The 13,246-nt window shown below is 40.8% G+C and overlaps 1 protein-coding gene across 2 annotated transcripts in view; it reads left to right on the top strand.

Annotated features, from left to right (window-relative positions):
• FOCAD (focadhesin) overlaps positions 1 to 12,058 on the top strand; it is a 323,158-nt gene extending 311,100 nt beyond the window's left edge. Inside the window, exons 40-44 of one of the 2 annotated variants that reach the window (XM_055131110.1) lie at positions 3,594 to 3,771; positions 5,248 to 5,345; positions 6,681 to 6,932; positions 9,015 to 9,090; positions 11,678 to 12,058. In XM_055131110.1, the coding sequence (XP_054987085.1) occupies positions 3,594 to 3,771; positions 5,248 to 5,345; positions 6,681 to 6,932; positions 9,015 to 9,090; positions 11,678 to 11,751 (678 nt within the window). In that variant the 3' untranslated portion in view covers positions 11,752 to 12,058. Of the gene's footprint in view, positions 1 to 3,593; positions 3,772 to 5,247; positions 5,346 to 6,680; positions 6,933 to 9,014; positions 9,091 to 11,677 lie in introns of those variants that run through there. The other variant, XM_055131118.1, reaches the window with a different exon arrangement.
• Positions 12,059 to 13,246: the final 1,188 nt, after the last annotated feature.

Here is a 13,246-nt window from a genome sequence, read left to right as displayed (position 1 = left end):
ATCTCTAAAAGAGAGCTAATAACACTTCTCTCCTCAGTTTGTTTTGTTAGTAAGTGACTAAATCATGTTCATTTCTTGAACCGTGCCCAGCCCAAGGCAAGTACTCAGTAATTATCATCATACATTTATATAATTTGTTATATCCTCTTATTATATTCTTCTAATAGGAGTTGAAATAATAAAGAAAATAGTACCTAGAACTGAAGATTGCTGTATTCACTAGGGTTCCTAAAGTACCAGAGTATTATCACTAGAACATTCTATTGCTTGGGAATGTCAGTGTCATCCACTGAGGTCAGTGTCTTCTATTCATTTCTGAAAAGAATTGAAGCAAGACTAGGGGAATTGAGTTCCATTTATTACCCACCACCAGTAATTATATGACCATGAGCAAAGTACCCTTTGGACTTCAGCTCTTTCGAGTGTGAAGGAGGGTCACTGTCACTGTCATTGTCATCCCGTTGCTCATTGATTTATTCTAGCAGGCACCAGTAACATCTCTCATTGTGAGACTTATTGTTACTGTTTTTGGCATATCCAATACACCACGGGTAGCATGCCAGGCTCTGCCGTGCAGGCTCAATACTCTCAGTAGCTTGCCGGGCTCTCCTAGAGGGTCGGAGTTGTAGAGGGTTGAAGTGCGAATGAAAGTACATAGGTCTCAACCGTTTGGTGTTTGGACCACTTTGGTTTCTTAAAAATTACTAAGAACACCAAGCTTTTAATTTAAATGTGTTTTATTTACCATATAAGAAATGAAAACTTGGAAATTTACATTTACTTAAAAACAAATAGAAAAAAACATTTTCAGATACAATAGACAAAAAACTAGACATAGCATTTTATGTTTTTTTTTTCAAATCTCTTTAGTTCTAGCTTAATAGAAAACAACTGCATTTTCATGGCTACTTCTTTATTCAATCTGTTGTGATGTTATTTTGGTGAAGAAAATTCAAGCTCATACAGCTATGAAGGTAGAAAGGGGAAGAGTGCATTAGTAGATTGGATTTCTCTTTTCTGTTATACCCACAATCAGAAAATGGTAGTTTGTTACAGGTTGGGTACAATGTACAATTTATAAACATATCAGAGAACTTCATATAGTCCGTTTTGTCAAAATTTGTTTATCCTGCTCTGTGGGTATTTTGCCAAAGCATGATTAACTAATTTTAAATTAGTCATTAGGAAAGGAAAACTAGATCACAGTTTTTAAACATTATATTGGTTAAGGATAATATCATCAAAGAGGTGTGTGTGCATTAAGAAGTGACCAAGTTACAATAGAAGTATAAATTTTCTAAAAATCTAGTTTTTGCTTAAAATTTGCAGTTTTATCATTGGCCAGAAAAATGCTGTCATGTATTTTATTTGAAGTAATGTTTCACATCTTTAATTTTCATAAAAGAATCTATTAAATATTCATTTTAAGTAGCCATATTTTAGCTGTAATTCTTCCAAGTATATGCTGATTCCAATCTTTGAGAGTTGTTTTTTTTTTTAATTTTTTTTATTGAATCACCAAGTGGAGGGTTACATAGTTCTCAGGATTATGTCAGTTATACAATACTCAAACACCTTTCCCTTCACCAGTGCCCATCTTCCATCACCAACCCCCCCCCAGTATATCTGCCGCCCCCTCCCACCTCCCCAGTCCCCACCCTTGTACGTGATAAGTTTCACTTCGTTTACACTTTATCTCGATTACATTCCATGTTTCAACACACAACTCACTACCGTTGCTGGGGTTTCCCTCCAAAAAGAAAAAGACAGTCCTATTGCCAAGGAGGCATTTGATAGTTCTCCATTGCTAAGAATATAGAGATATTAAGTCCCGCTGTTTGTTACATAACTTTTCTTTTTCCCCCTTGCCCCGTGCCACCGAGTTCATGCCTGTTTAGTAATCGCCTGTTTAGTAATCTGACAAAGGGAAAAAAAACCAAAGAGGATGGTTATTTCCCGTCATCAGCCGGCGTGGGGCTCTGGCTTAGTTGATAGTCTAGTAGAGTGTCTGCAAGCAGTTTCTGGAACCAAAGGTCTTGCGCTGGTATCGGCTCCGGCTCGAGATTCCACCAGCGTCCCGCTGTTCCATGTACATAATTTTTCCCCTTATATCCCATTCCCACGCCACCAGGTCTGTTTGCTTAATGGACATCACACTATGTTTGACACCACGCCGCGTTTCTTCCCAAGAAAGAAGGATATTTCTTCTCAGCCGGCTTGGGGATATAGCTTAGTTCAGTCTAGAGAGATGGCTACCACTTTGATTGCCTTCAATATTTCAACAAAAGACTTACTATTCTTGTTAGGATCTCCCACAAAAATCCGACCCATTAAGAAGGAACCATTACATATTGCTGATACTAAGATGACATTAGGTTGCGTGGCCGCTGCCGCGGCCGCGCGGTTTTGGGTTTCTGTATAAATCCAGGGAAAATTCTGCCTGAAATTCTATCACTACAATCTTTTACCCTTTTATGGTGCTCATAAGATGGGAAAACCTAGAGAAATACCGGGCCCCCTGCACGGGCGGAAGTGGGAAAGCTCCCTTGTCCTCCTCCGTCATACTGGGGCTGCGGGCGCGGCGAAGTGGGGAAGCCCACGTGGCTGCACTCTCTTTAAGTGTCCGATGTGGGCGGAGACCGGTACTTCCCCGCCCTCGATCTCCCGCCAGCGGCACCGCACATTTGGGTGCGTCTCTCCATTTTGTGCTCAGAGAAGTGGGGTGGAGGCTGTGCTGTGCCCAGGAGAGGTTGAAGGAGAGAGAGAGAGATTTAAAAAAAAAGAGAGAGAGAGAGAGAAACGCCGGGCCCCCGCACGGGGGGCCTGGTGGAAACGCTCAAGTCACATACTGCAGGTTGCTGGCGGGCTGCTGGTGTCCAAAGCAGCTCCCTCGTCTTCCTCAGTCATACTGGGGCTGCGGGCGCGGTGAAGTCTCTTTGAGAGTTTTTTGAAGTAACTAACATACCTGGATATGCAGCAGAATACAGAACGAATTCAGCAGTTCCTTCTATATCCCATTTTGTCACAGAATATTTAAAAGAGGGCAAAGGTCTAATGAAAGCAGTAATTTATTTTTTACAAAAATATTTAAATGAAATTAACCTTTTTAAAAAATCACAAGTGGTAGAGAAAAAGATAATGACTCTTACTGCTCTTATAAATATAGCACCAATGTTTGACCTCACAGAGCCATTAAAAGCCTCTTGGGGTCCCTCAGAGGCCTATGTACCACACTTTGTGAAGTACTAAATTAATACATGTGAAGTACTTAAAATGATGCCTGACACTTGGTAAGTGCTATATTTGTTTATCATTGTCATTATTATTATTTGTGCATCCTGATGAAACACCAATGAACCCCTGAAATCATTTATGGTTTTTAATGAGAAAACCAAAGGTGACATTACAAGCCCTCTATCTGTATGTACATTTTAATATAGCCACGCAGGCAATATGCTGCAGGAAATGAGCATTTTAAGCAACTGGAATAATAATCAACTTCCAGCTCACCCTTTCTGTTGTGCCCTTGCCCTGAGATTTTATAATGACGTTGGTTAATTCAATAGTAACTGAACAACTTGCTTGTATTGTAGAGCAGCATAGAAAAGGCCGCCTTTGTCAGGCTGTACCTGGTTTCTCAAGGACGACTTCCCTTGATGAGCTTGACCGACATGTTGTGTGTGGCTGTTCAGCACCAAGAAAAAGACGCCCTGGCCTGGATGATCCTGCACAGTTTATACCAGGCACGAATTGTGAGCCACGTCAACACAGGTGAGGCCAGCCCTGGGGTGGACTTCACAAACAGAGCAGGCTTTGCCTACCGCCCCTCTTATATTGCAATTGTTTCCTCAACTTCAAAAATTATTTAGGAGCCAAAAAACTAGTACAAAGGTTAAGACACTTTACAAGGTCATGTGACCCAACCTGGTTTGATCTCCATTACCCCCCCTGAGCACCACCAGGAGTGGTCCCTCAACACAGAATTAGGAGTAAGCCCTGAGCACTGCTTAATCTGGATCCAAAACCCCCAAAACAAAACAAAACTTAAAAAAAAAACTAAGGGGTCAGGGAAAGAGTTTGATATAGGAGAGCGCATGCCTGGCATGCCCAAAGCCCTGAGTTTAATAGTGTCACCACAGGTCCCTTCCCCCAGATCCGCAGACACTGATAGCCGTAAGCAACCCTCATTCTAGCCCTGCATCACCGGGCTGGGTACCCTGGGTCCCTCTGAGCTCCATGTGGGTGATTTTAATGCCCCTTAAAACAGATTGGCTTTGATGGGGACAAGAGCGCCATGGATAAGAACAGGCAACTGTGACTTACCATCTTGGCTCTTCATAGACGGGAATGACTTCTTTCAAGGACATGTCTATTGTCTTTGGTCCACCATGACCTCAAGAATCTAAATGGTTTTCTCAAAATTCAGGTTGGTTTTGAATAAAGCAAAAAGAGCAAAAGACAAGGAATGTTTTCTTCCTCTTTGGCAATCGAGAGAAGTAGCTGTATCAGTGATTGCTCGATGAAAAAATACACCTGTGATGGGCAACTAGATTTTTTTTTTTCAGTGTAAAGCAGAATTGTGTTTACCAGAAATAAGTCTAATGGGTTATCCCACTTAAAGATCCATGGCGTAAACGGAAATAAGTTTGATGTTGCCTTTGATTCTAACTGGCTGTTCTTCATATTTTGTTGTCATTTTCCCTCTTGTTCACTAACTTTTGAAAATCTTCCCAAGTATATTTATTCCACTGAAAATCCTCATCTAAAAAAGAAAATTAAAAGGAAAAGAACCTACATTTATGCTGTTCATTTTCCAATTAGCCTTTGATTGCCAGTTTTAACTTCTTGTACGTTCTTGAGATGGGTTTTCAACATAAAGTAGGAACATTTAAGCAAAAGAAAACTATAGAAACAACCAATTATCCAAGACCCAACAGTACCAGCAAGTTTTCTTCTGCTGTATTGAAAACCGAGAGAGAAACTGTGCCAAAGACACTTTATCACTGGTTGGGCATAAGTCTATAGGATTCACAAGTTTCAAAATAAAGACCAAGGTGAAATCCTCAATGTGCATTATGTCCAGGAAACCTCTGCCAGGCACTGGCAAGTTTAGGAATCACCAGAGAACTTGAAACTATTTCATGGAATCCTAGGTGCTCTGCCGAAATTATGGTCATTTGTGCTTATCTGTTTTGCATTTCAAAGGAAAACCTCAGTCTGCTAAGAAAAAGGTCCTTATCATTTCAGGTGTGCTGAAGAGAATGGAATGGCTCTTGGAAGTGATGGGTTACATCAGAAATGTGGCTTACCAGACAACTTCCATTCAGAATGTCCCTCTGGATGAGGTACACGCTGGGGGATTCACTTGGGGCATCCTTAAAACATAGGACTTACATTTGTTCTCCCCAAAGAGGACTATATTGCTGCCTACAGCAGTTCCCTCATTCTTGCCCTTAATTTGGGGGAAGCAGTGGTGACAATTCTGATGTCACAAGGGAAATGGATGTTCTTGCCAGGCTTTTGGAGACACCCTGGGTTGTCTTTTGGAAAAATACTTTCAACAGAATCTGTTCTAGATCAGGCAGCTTACAAAGGAGAAGGAACCCTGTGGTCCTATGTAGTTGGGCAATATCCCACAGTGGATAGGGACCACAGGCCTCTGACTTCCACTCCAGCCCAGATTGTGGCTTCAAAGATTTGAAGAGGTTCCTGAAGTGTGTGCACGAACTGGAGTTTCTCACACCTGCAATATGACTTGCAACTGCAAAAGTTGAAAGACACTGGTTCTGCGTGAGCTAATTCATAAAACCCAGACAGTGCTTCCCCATTCTCCTCGCTTTCTTGGCCTAGTGGCCCACTGAGCTTTTTCTTTATGGTAGAATTCTTATCTCTAGGTGTGTTTCATGGTTTCCGTGGTTGCTGTCTGAGTATGCGTGTCTCACCTGGAGTATTATTTGAAATCCTCCCCAGCTTTTTGGTACTTAGGTGTCTTTGAAGTTTTAATTAATTAGATTAGGAATTGTGAAAAACTGAGGTGTACTGCTGACTTTATTAACCTTCTGTTTTCATTAACCTTCTGTTTCCTTACAAACATCTTTTAAAACTCAAAAAATACAAATAAGCACAGAGAGGGATAATTTAAATCAAAATGCTCTAACAACTCAGAACAGCTCATAACCACCATTTTTATCAGTCTCTAGATAAATCTAAAATCTAAAATAAATGGATTTAAGACAGATTTTTTCCAATATGTTTATTGCTTTCTAAAAGAAGATAGGGGAATACATATTTTTAAAATCATAGCAATAAATTTAAAAATCTCTTTCACTATCACATGATATTTTAACCTCTGAAAACAAATACCAGAACCCAAGGAGTGTTTAGATATTATCCTGATTAGATGTTAAATAAATTTGTTATTTATTTTTAATTCTAAAACAATAAGGACACTAATGGGGCCTTCAATCTTCACGAAAGAGAATCTCAAAAATGTACCAAAAGCCCTAAACTGCTTCTTTAGTAAGCCTGCAGTTGAATTTGTCATTCAGGCTACTTCCTTCTCTGGGCCAAGGGATGGGGCAGGAGAAGGGCTGAGTGAAAGAGAAGATAGCATTGCATCATGCCGTGCCTCTTTGAACTCTTAAAACATGTGACCTGACCTTGTTTCAATTTCCCTGTAGGCTTTGGACTTCTTGTTGCTGATCTTTGCAATTGCAGTGGTTGCATGGGCAGACCATGCTGCCCCTCTCCTCCTGGGCCTCAGTGCCAGTTGGTTGCCATGGCATCAAGAGAATGGCCCAGCTGGGCCAGCATCAAGCTTCTTTGGCAGGAGTCCAGTGCACAGGGTCACTCTGCAGGAGGCTCTCACTCTCCTTCCCAGTAGCATGCCGCTTCTGCTACAGAAAGAGCCATGGAAGGAACAAACCCAGAAGGTGAGGCTGGCAGCTTCCTGCTTTTCAGGGCAGAGAGCCCTTTTCTCTTCAGTGGCTTCCACTGTAGAATTGGGGGAGAGTGGAGGAAATTTGAATCATGTGGATTTCCGTACCGAGCCCCAAATTTCAACCAGCTGCAAAAGCTCAGAGATTGAGGTTAGCCCTGGCCCAGGGGAATGGCTGACCACAAAACAACAATGATGACAACAGCAACAACTTGCTTAGAGTTGGGCTGCGATGGAAAGAAACGTTTTTACTTGCACTCGTTGAACGAAGGCACATGTGTTCTTGGTCCTGGGGTGGAAAAATGAATGAGTCCGTCTCGGAATCTCAGAGTAAAGATAGAAAAAAAAGGCAAGCTGGAGAGCAGTATGTTAGGAGGGAAGAGTGGTAATGATACCAATGTTAGGAAGGCAGAGGAAGCATCCAGCTTTTCTCACGTGCCAGGTTTCCCACAGCTCATGGGCCCCGCTGTGCTCCTGGCCTGTGCTGAACACCAAGGGGAGAGCTGTAAAGATCTCAGGTCTTTGATCTGGACAGAGAGTATTGGAGCAAGACTCTTGCCTTGCATGCAACGGGCCCTGGTCCGGCCCCCAACACTGCCAGGAGTAACCCCTGAGCACACTCAGGTGTGGACCCAAAACAAAAACAAACAAGTTTTCATGTCATCACCGTGGCCCCCAGGGAAAAATCCCAGCTGTAAGGGTTATTTTGGGTTCTTAATGTTGGGTCACCCCAGCTGCTGCTGAGTATGGGTCTTCCTCGGCTTCTCACTCAAAGGCTCTCACTTGCCGATAATAGAGTTAGTTAACAGGAATGATTTTTGAATCCTGATTAATCCAAATAGGTCTTTTGGAAGTTGGAAGCTTAAAACTAACTATAGGGCTTATTCTCAAAATCCAACCTCTAATCTTTAAAAATATTCCCAAATTGTGACCCACCGGGCACAATTCTGCTGTGAATGTCATTCAAACACATTTGTTTTCTTAAACCAGTATGCATTAGTATTACCCCAAATTTCATGTTTTCAGTTTTTTATTAAATCCAAATAAACTAAAATGTGGTATGCCTCATGTTATTTCTGGCCCAGGCTACCATGTTCTCTTTGGATTACAGTGTAGACATTCTGCATCTAGTCTGTTTTTATATGGCTCTGTTTATCGTAGGTAAGATATTTTAAAACAAAACTGAGAAAAAGAAAAGAAATTTTAAAAATGTAATTGGAGCAAAGAAGAATATATGCTTTATTTTTCTATTTTACTGTTCCTTCAACCTAGCTTAAATGTCCAAAGTGAATGCCTAATACCTGTGAGTAATACATGTGATTTTAAATATATCAAGATTGACAGCATTCAGTCATCAATGAAATTACCCAGCACCGAATTCAAAAACAAATGCATTTCTGCCTCATTTGCAGGATTTATTTGGAGCTAACACACTTGGCTTATTTATCTTTACATAATATGTTATTTTGTCCCTTTTGCCTTACATTTCAACTTCCTATTTCATGTCTATTTGGACACAAATTGTTCTCATGCACAGAGACATGCTTTATTCGAGGAACAGGCTTGCCTCTGTTGGGTCTCCTCTGTTGGATTGCATAGGCGCCTCGGCCTGGATTCACACAGAACCAGGAGAGAGAGAGAGACAGAGAGAGAGAGATAGAGAGAGAGACAGAGAGAGAGAGAGAGAGGTAGCCTAATAGGAAGAAAATGAATACGGCTTTGAAGCCACTTATGGATCCAAATCTTGAGGGGGATCCTTCTTGGGAATGAACTTGTACTGGGTTCTAACCTTCTCTGGGCCTCTCAGGGTGATGAGTATGTTTCTAGCACACAGGAGCACCTCTGGGCCCTTGTCTATCTCACTCTGAAAACCTGTAGCAAGTAGCAGCAGGGAGAGAGAGGGCTTTCCTTTTTTGGAGACATTCAACTCAATGGGTGCCATGCCCAGCTTTGCCCTCTCTTGTGCCTTGTCCCTATCCAATCTCTACTCCCTGAGCCCAAGCAGGCCCAAGAGTCTGTCTGTCTCTTCCTGAAGGTGCGATGTCTTCACCAGAACTGTTCTTTATTTTTACCCTAGTTCATCGACTGGCTCTTCAGCATCACAGAATGCCCCAAAGAAGCCCTCTCGTCAAAATCCAAGGATCTTTTAAAAGGTATTTACTTCCATACTCAGTGCCCAATGTGGGTGCAAACCATCTGGTGGCAGCTGCAGTACAGAATAGCAATCTGGAGTATATTGGTCCCTGAAAGGGTTTGTCTTCGTTTGTTTTAGAGAAATAATTTATAGCTGTCACCAATGTGGCATTTTAAATCAGAAAATAGCATTTTGAATCAGAAAATAGAGTTTAAAAGTCCCAGTATCTTCACATTTAATGTTTCTGTAAATGATGTTTCAGTATTTTAGTCTAGTAGAAAAAAATACAACTTCAATTGAAATTTAGAAAATTCATGAAAGTATAAAGAAAAAGTAAAGAGGAATTCAGTTTTTCATTGCCTAATGAGTTTTTATACTTATCATAAGTTTTTGCCTCTTCTGTGTATATTATTTTAAGTATCCATTTTCGGGGGCCGGAGCCATAGTACAGTAAGGAGGGCATTTGCCTTGTACACAGCTGACCCAAGTTCAATCTGAAGCATTCCATATGGTCCCCCAAGGACCACCAGGAGTAATTCCTGAGTGCAGAGCCAGGAGTAACCCCTGAGCGTCGCTGGGTGTGACCCAAAAAGATATAGATAGATAGATAGATAGATAGATAGATAGATAGATAGATAGATAGATAGATAGATAGATAGATAGATCTGTTTTCATTTTAAAGGAATTTAGCCTGTTCTTACACTGGCTTTCTGCATCATATTTTTCAATGGCTGCATACTGTTTTGCCAAGGGAGCTTGATATTCCTGTGCTTTTTGGCATTTTTGTTTGTGGCTTTATTCTTTTCTTTTGACTTTGATAAACTGTGACTATAGGATTCACAAAGAACAACTTTCTGTGAAAATTAGGGAATTCTTTTCCTTTTTACTCAAAACTGAGAAGTCTTTAGGGCACTAGTTTTGTGGCCCCAGATAGCTTGTACTATCGAGGTATGGAGTTTACCAGTGAGTTCATTGCTCTCCAAAAAAGTTTCAACCTGAGGGGCCAGAGAAACAATATAGCTTGGTTCACACGCTCTGCCTGCGGACAGCGCCCAGTCCTCAGCAGCTCATGGCCGCCCAAGCATGGCTTGAAGTGACCCTTGAGCATGAGCAGCCCCTGAATACTGCCAGAGATGACTCCAAAACCCAAAGACAAGAAAGAAAAAAGCCTCATTTAAGAAAACTGGGCTGGACGATCCTTGGCGTCCCCATCGCCAGGAGTAATTCCTGAGTGCAGAGACCGGAGTAACCTCTGAGCATCGCCAGGTATAACCCAAAAAGTGAAAAAAAAAAAAAAGAAAATTGGACTGGAGATATTACAGGAATTAAGGCTCTTGTCTTGCATGTGATCAATCCTGATTCTCTCATCAGCACCACATAGGGTCCCCCAAGCATCACCAGAAGTGATCCCTGAACACAGAGCGAGGAGTAGGCCCTGAACACAGTCACATGTGCCACCCTTCAAATTAAATTAGAAGAAAGTTACTTATTAATCATGCTTGAGTGATCATTTAATGGAGCTTGCTTGGAGTCATTTTATAGCCATGTTTTAAATAATTTATTGGCTGCCAGGCAAGCAAGAATCAAATCTGCTCCTTTTCCCTACACCCTTAGTGGGTGGAGGACATGTGTATGAAGGTGATGCTGATCTGCCACAGAACTTGACTGAGAATCAAGTGGTCTGGCATATTTTCGTTTAACCCATCCCTAGTAACTTACAGCTTGAATTATCTCCATTTATTTGGGCACATTTTTAATAGCCAGAAGTTCATAATCCCATAGGTGGTTCCAAATATATAGTAATTTCAACTGAACGGATGATGAAACTAGTTTCTCAAAGTCAAGGAATGTTCACATAAGTCATGTTCACTTGATTCTATCATCAAGTGCTTATTAAAAGAATATATAATAATTGTGTAACTCAGATACCTACATTCCCTCACACTATTATATTTTAAATACTACCTCTGTGTCCTTATACTAGCATTCCAAAATAAGATAAATGAGAAGTTACCTAAAGGAAGTACAAAGAACACCATGGGCCCCTGACAGATAAGAGGAACTGCAGGCTGTGGAGACACGTATAGTCTTGTTATGTTGGTTCTTGTTATGTTGGTTCTACTGGGTTTATGAAGCTACCTTCATTATACGTTCTGAAGTGAACCTCACCTGTAGAATAAAATAAACCTCACTTTGTTTTGTTTTATCTTCTAATTAAACATTTAATAGAAAATCGTATTCGTATAATATGATTCACACAAATCATGAGTTTAAAAACATATACGTATATAATTAGCTCCCAGATAAGGTACAAATGCATTCACCATCACCTCAAAAGTTCATTTTTTTAAAAAAATTTCTACATAATGTCCTGTTAATTGGCTGTAGGATAACATTTAAAACAATAACAAACCATTTTTATTAGCTTTTATTAATGAACTTTTGCCATTTAAATCCTGCCTGAAGCTTGATGGAAATTCTTAGTTCTGAAGTTTAGCCAAGTGAGAAAAAGCCAAGTACTATTCTGACATTTTTTTGATCTACATGACCTTTTAAAGCACAATTCCACCAAATGCAACAGTGCGTTTTATGTTTTGTCCTTACAGCCACGTTGCTGTCCTTGAGAGTTCTTCCAGAATTTAAGAAGAAAGCTATATGGACCAGAGCGTATGGCTGGTGAACATTTTCATGATGGCCAGTAGCATTCTCAGCTGGAAGAAGAAAACTACAGAAAGAGAAGACGTTTTGTGAAATTTAGTTTGGGATCACTGAGACACGATGCAGACTTAAGGGTCACAAAAGGATGGCCACATAGCTGATGGCTTCCACGAGAGGGGGGCATTGCTTTGATACTCAGGCCAGTTGAGATGATATAAGAACTTAAATTTTCTTTTATTTGGCTAGAGTTCAATCTGAACATTTTCTTTGTGAAAATTTGACTAGATCATCTCCTTCCCTCCTAAATTCTAGTAAAATAATCTTGTGGATTTTGTGCATGTGGCTTTCATTTTGTTATAAGATACAAGGAAGGTTTTGCTAGCAGAACTGAACTATAGAGGAGACAGTGAATGGTCACCTCTTCCCATGAAATCTCTACAGGATAATCATCAACTCAATGTGCCAGTCATGTTTTCTTATTCTTGCTGATAAAAAAAACACCTCTTTGAACTGCAGTACACAGATAATAAGCATATTATTGAACATTAGCTAAATCAGATTCACTAGTGGCACCTCGGTATTGTTTGGATCTCAAATGCAAGTGAATGTTACCTAATTCAGAATAGCTTCAGCCAAAATAATAATACTAGTCCATGAACAGTACAGTTTAAGACAGAATTGAAGCATATACAGCCATGAGTCAAATAACGCAATTAGGCATTACCTCTAGGAACCACTTCACAAAATTGGCTGCCAGCAATCGGACAAAATCTTCCCTGCAAAGGAAAGTTATGCGTCTGCTCACACATACGGTGGAAGGAACATATGACATGGCAGGAGTCTGGGGTGGTTGTGAAGGGATGCTGGTTCAGCTTGGGTCACATTTGAGTACTTGAGTACTTCCTAAGAGATAAAGTACTCTGGATCTGGGTTATATGCCTACCTAAATTGGGGTCTCCCAACCCAAGAAAAAAGATAATGAGATACTGGGCCAGCAAAAAATGGCAAATATGGGTCCAGAGATAGTATAGTAGTGAAGGCAGCCAACTCCAGTTCAATTCCCAGCACCACATATATTCCCTCAAGAACCCTTAGAAGTGACTCCTGAGTACAGAACCAGCAGCAAGCCCTATGCACTCCTGGGTTTCCTCCCCATAAAAAAAGCCAAATCTGTGTTTAAAAGACCAACCTTTTAGGTGCTTGAGAGATAGTACAGAATACTAAACACATTCTTTGCATTCTGGAGGCCCAGAGTTCACCCCCAGTCCACACAGTGGTCCAAATACTGCCAGGGGTGACTCCAGGAGTCACTTTGAGCACCCCAGGAGTAGCTTCTCGGGAAATACAAAAGGCCAATCCTTTTCATAAGTCCAAATTTCTGACTCAGAGTGACTAGTGACCTAATGATAGGCAAATAAAGGTATACAACAACCCCTCAAAGACTGTTTTACTCTGGGCTTGAGAATCAGCAACCATCTTCATTTTGATCTGTGAGCTAATTATCTTTCCTTTGGTAG

Source organism: Sorex araneus, chromosome 1 (genome assembly GCF_027595985.1).
Source record: "Sorex araneus isolate mSorAra2 chromosome 1, mSorAra2.pri, whole genome shotgun sequence".
In the NCBI taxonomy this organism is placed as follows: Eukaryota; Metazoa; Chordata; class Mammalia; order Eulipotyphla; family Soricidae; genus Sorex; species Sorex araneus.
The sequence above is the reverse complement of the archived record's forward strand: the minus strand, read 5'-3'. Positions and strand labels throughout refer to the sequence as shown.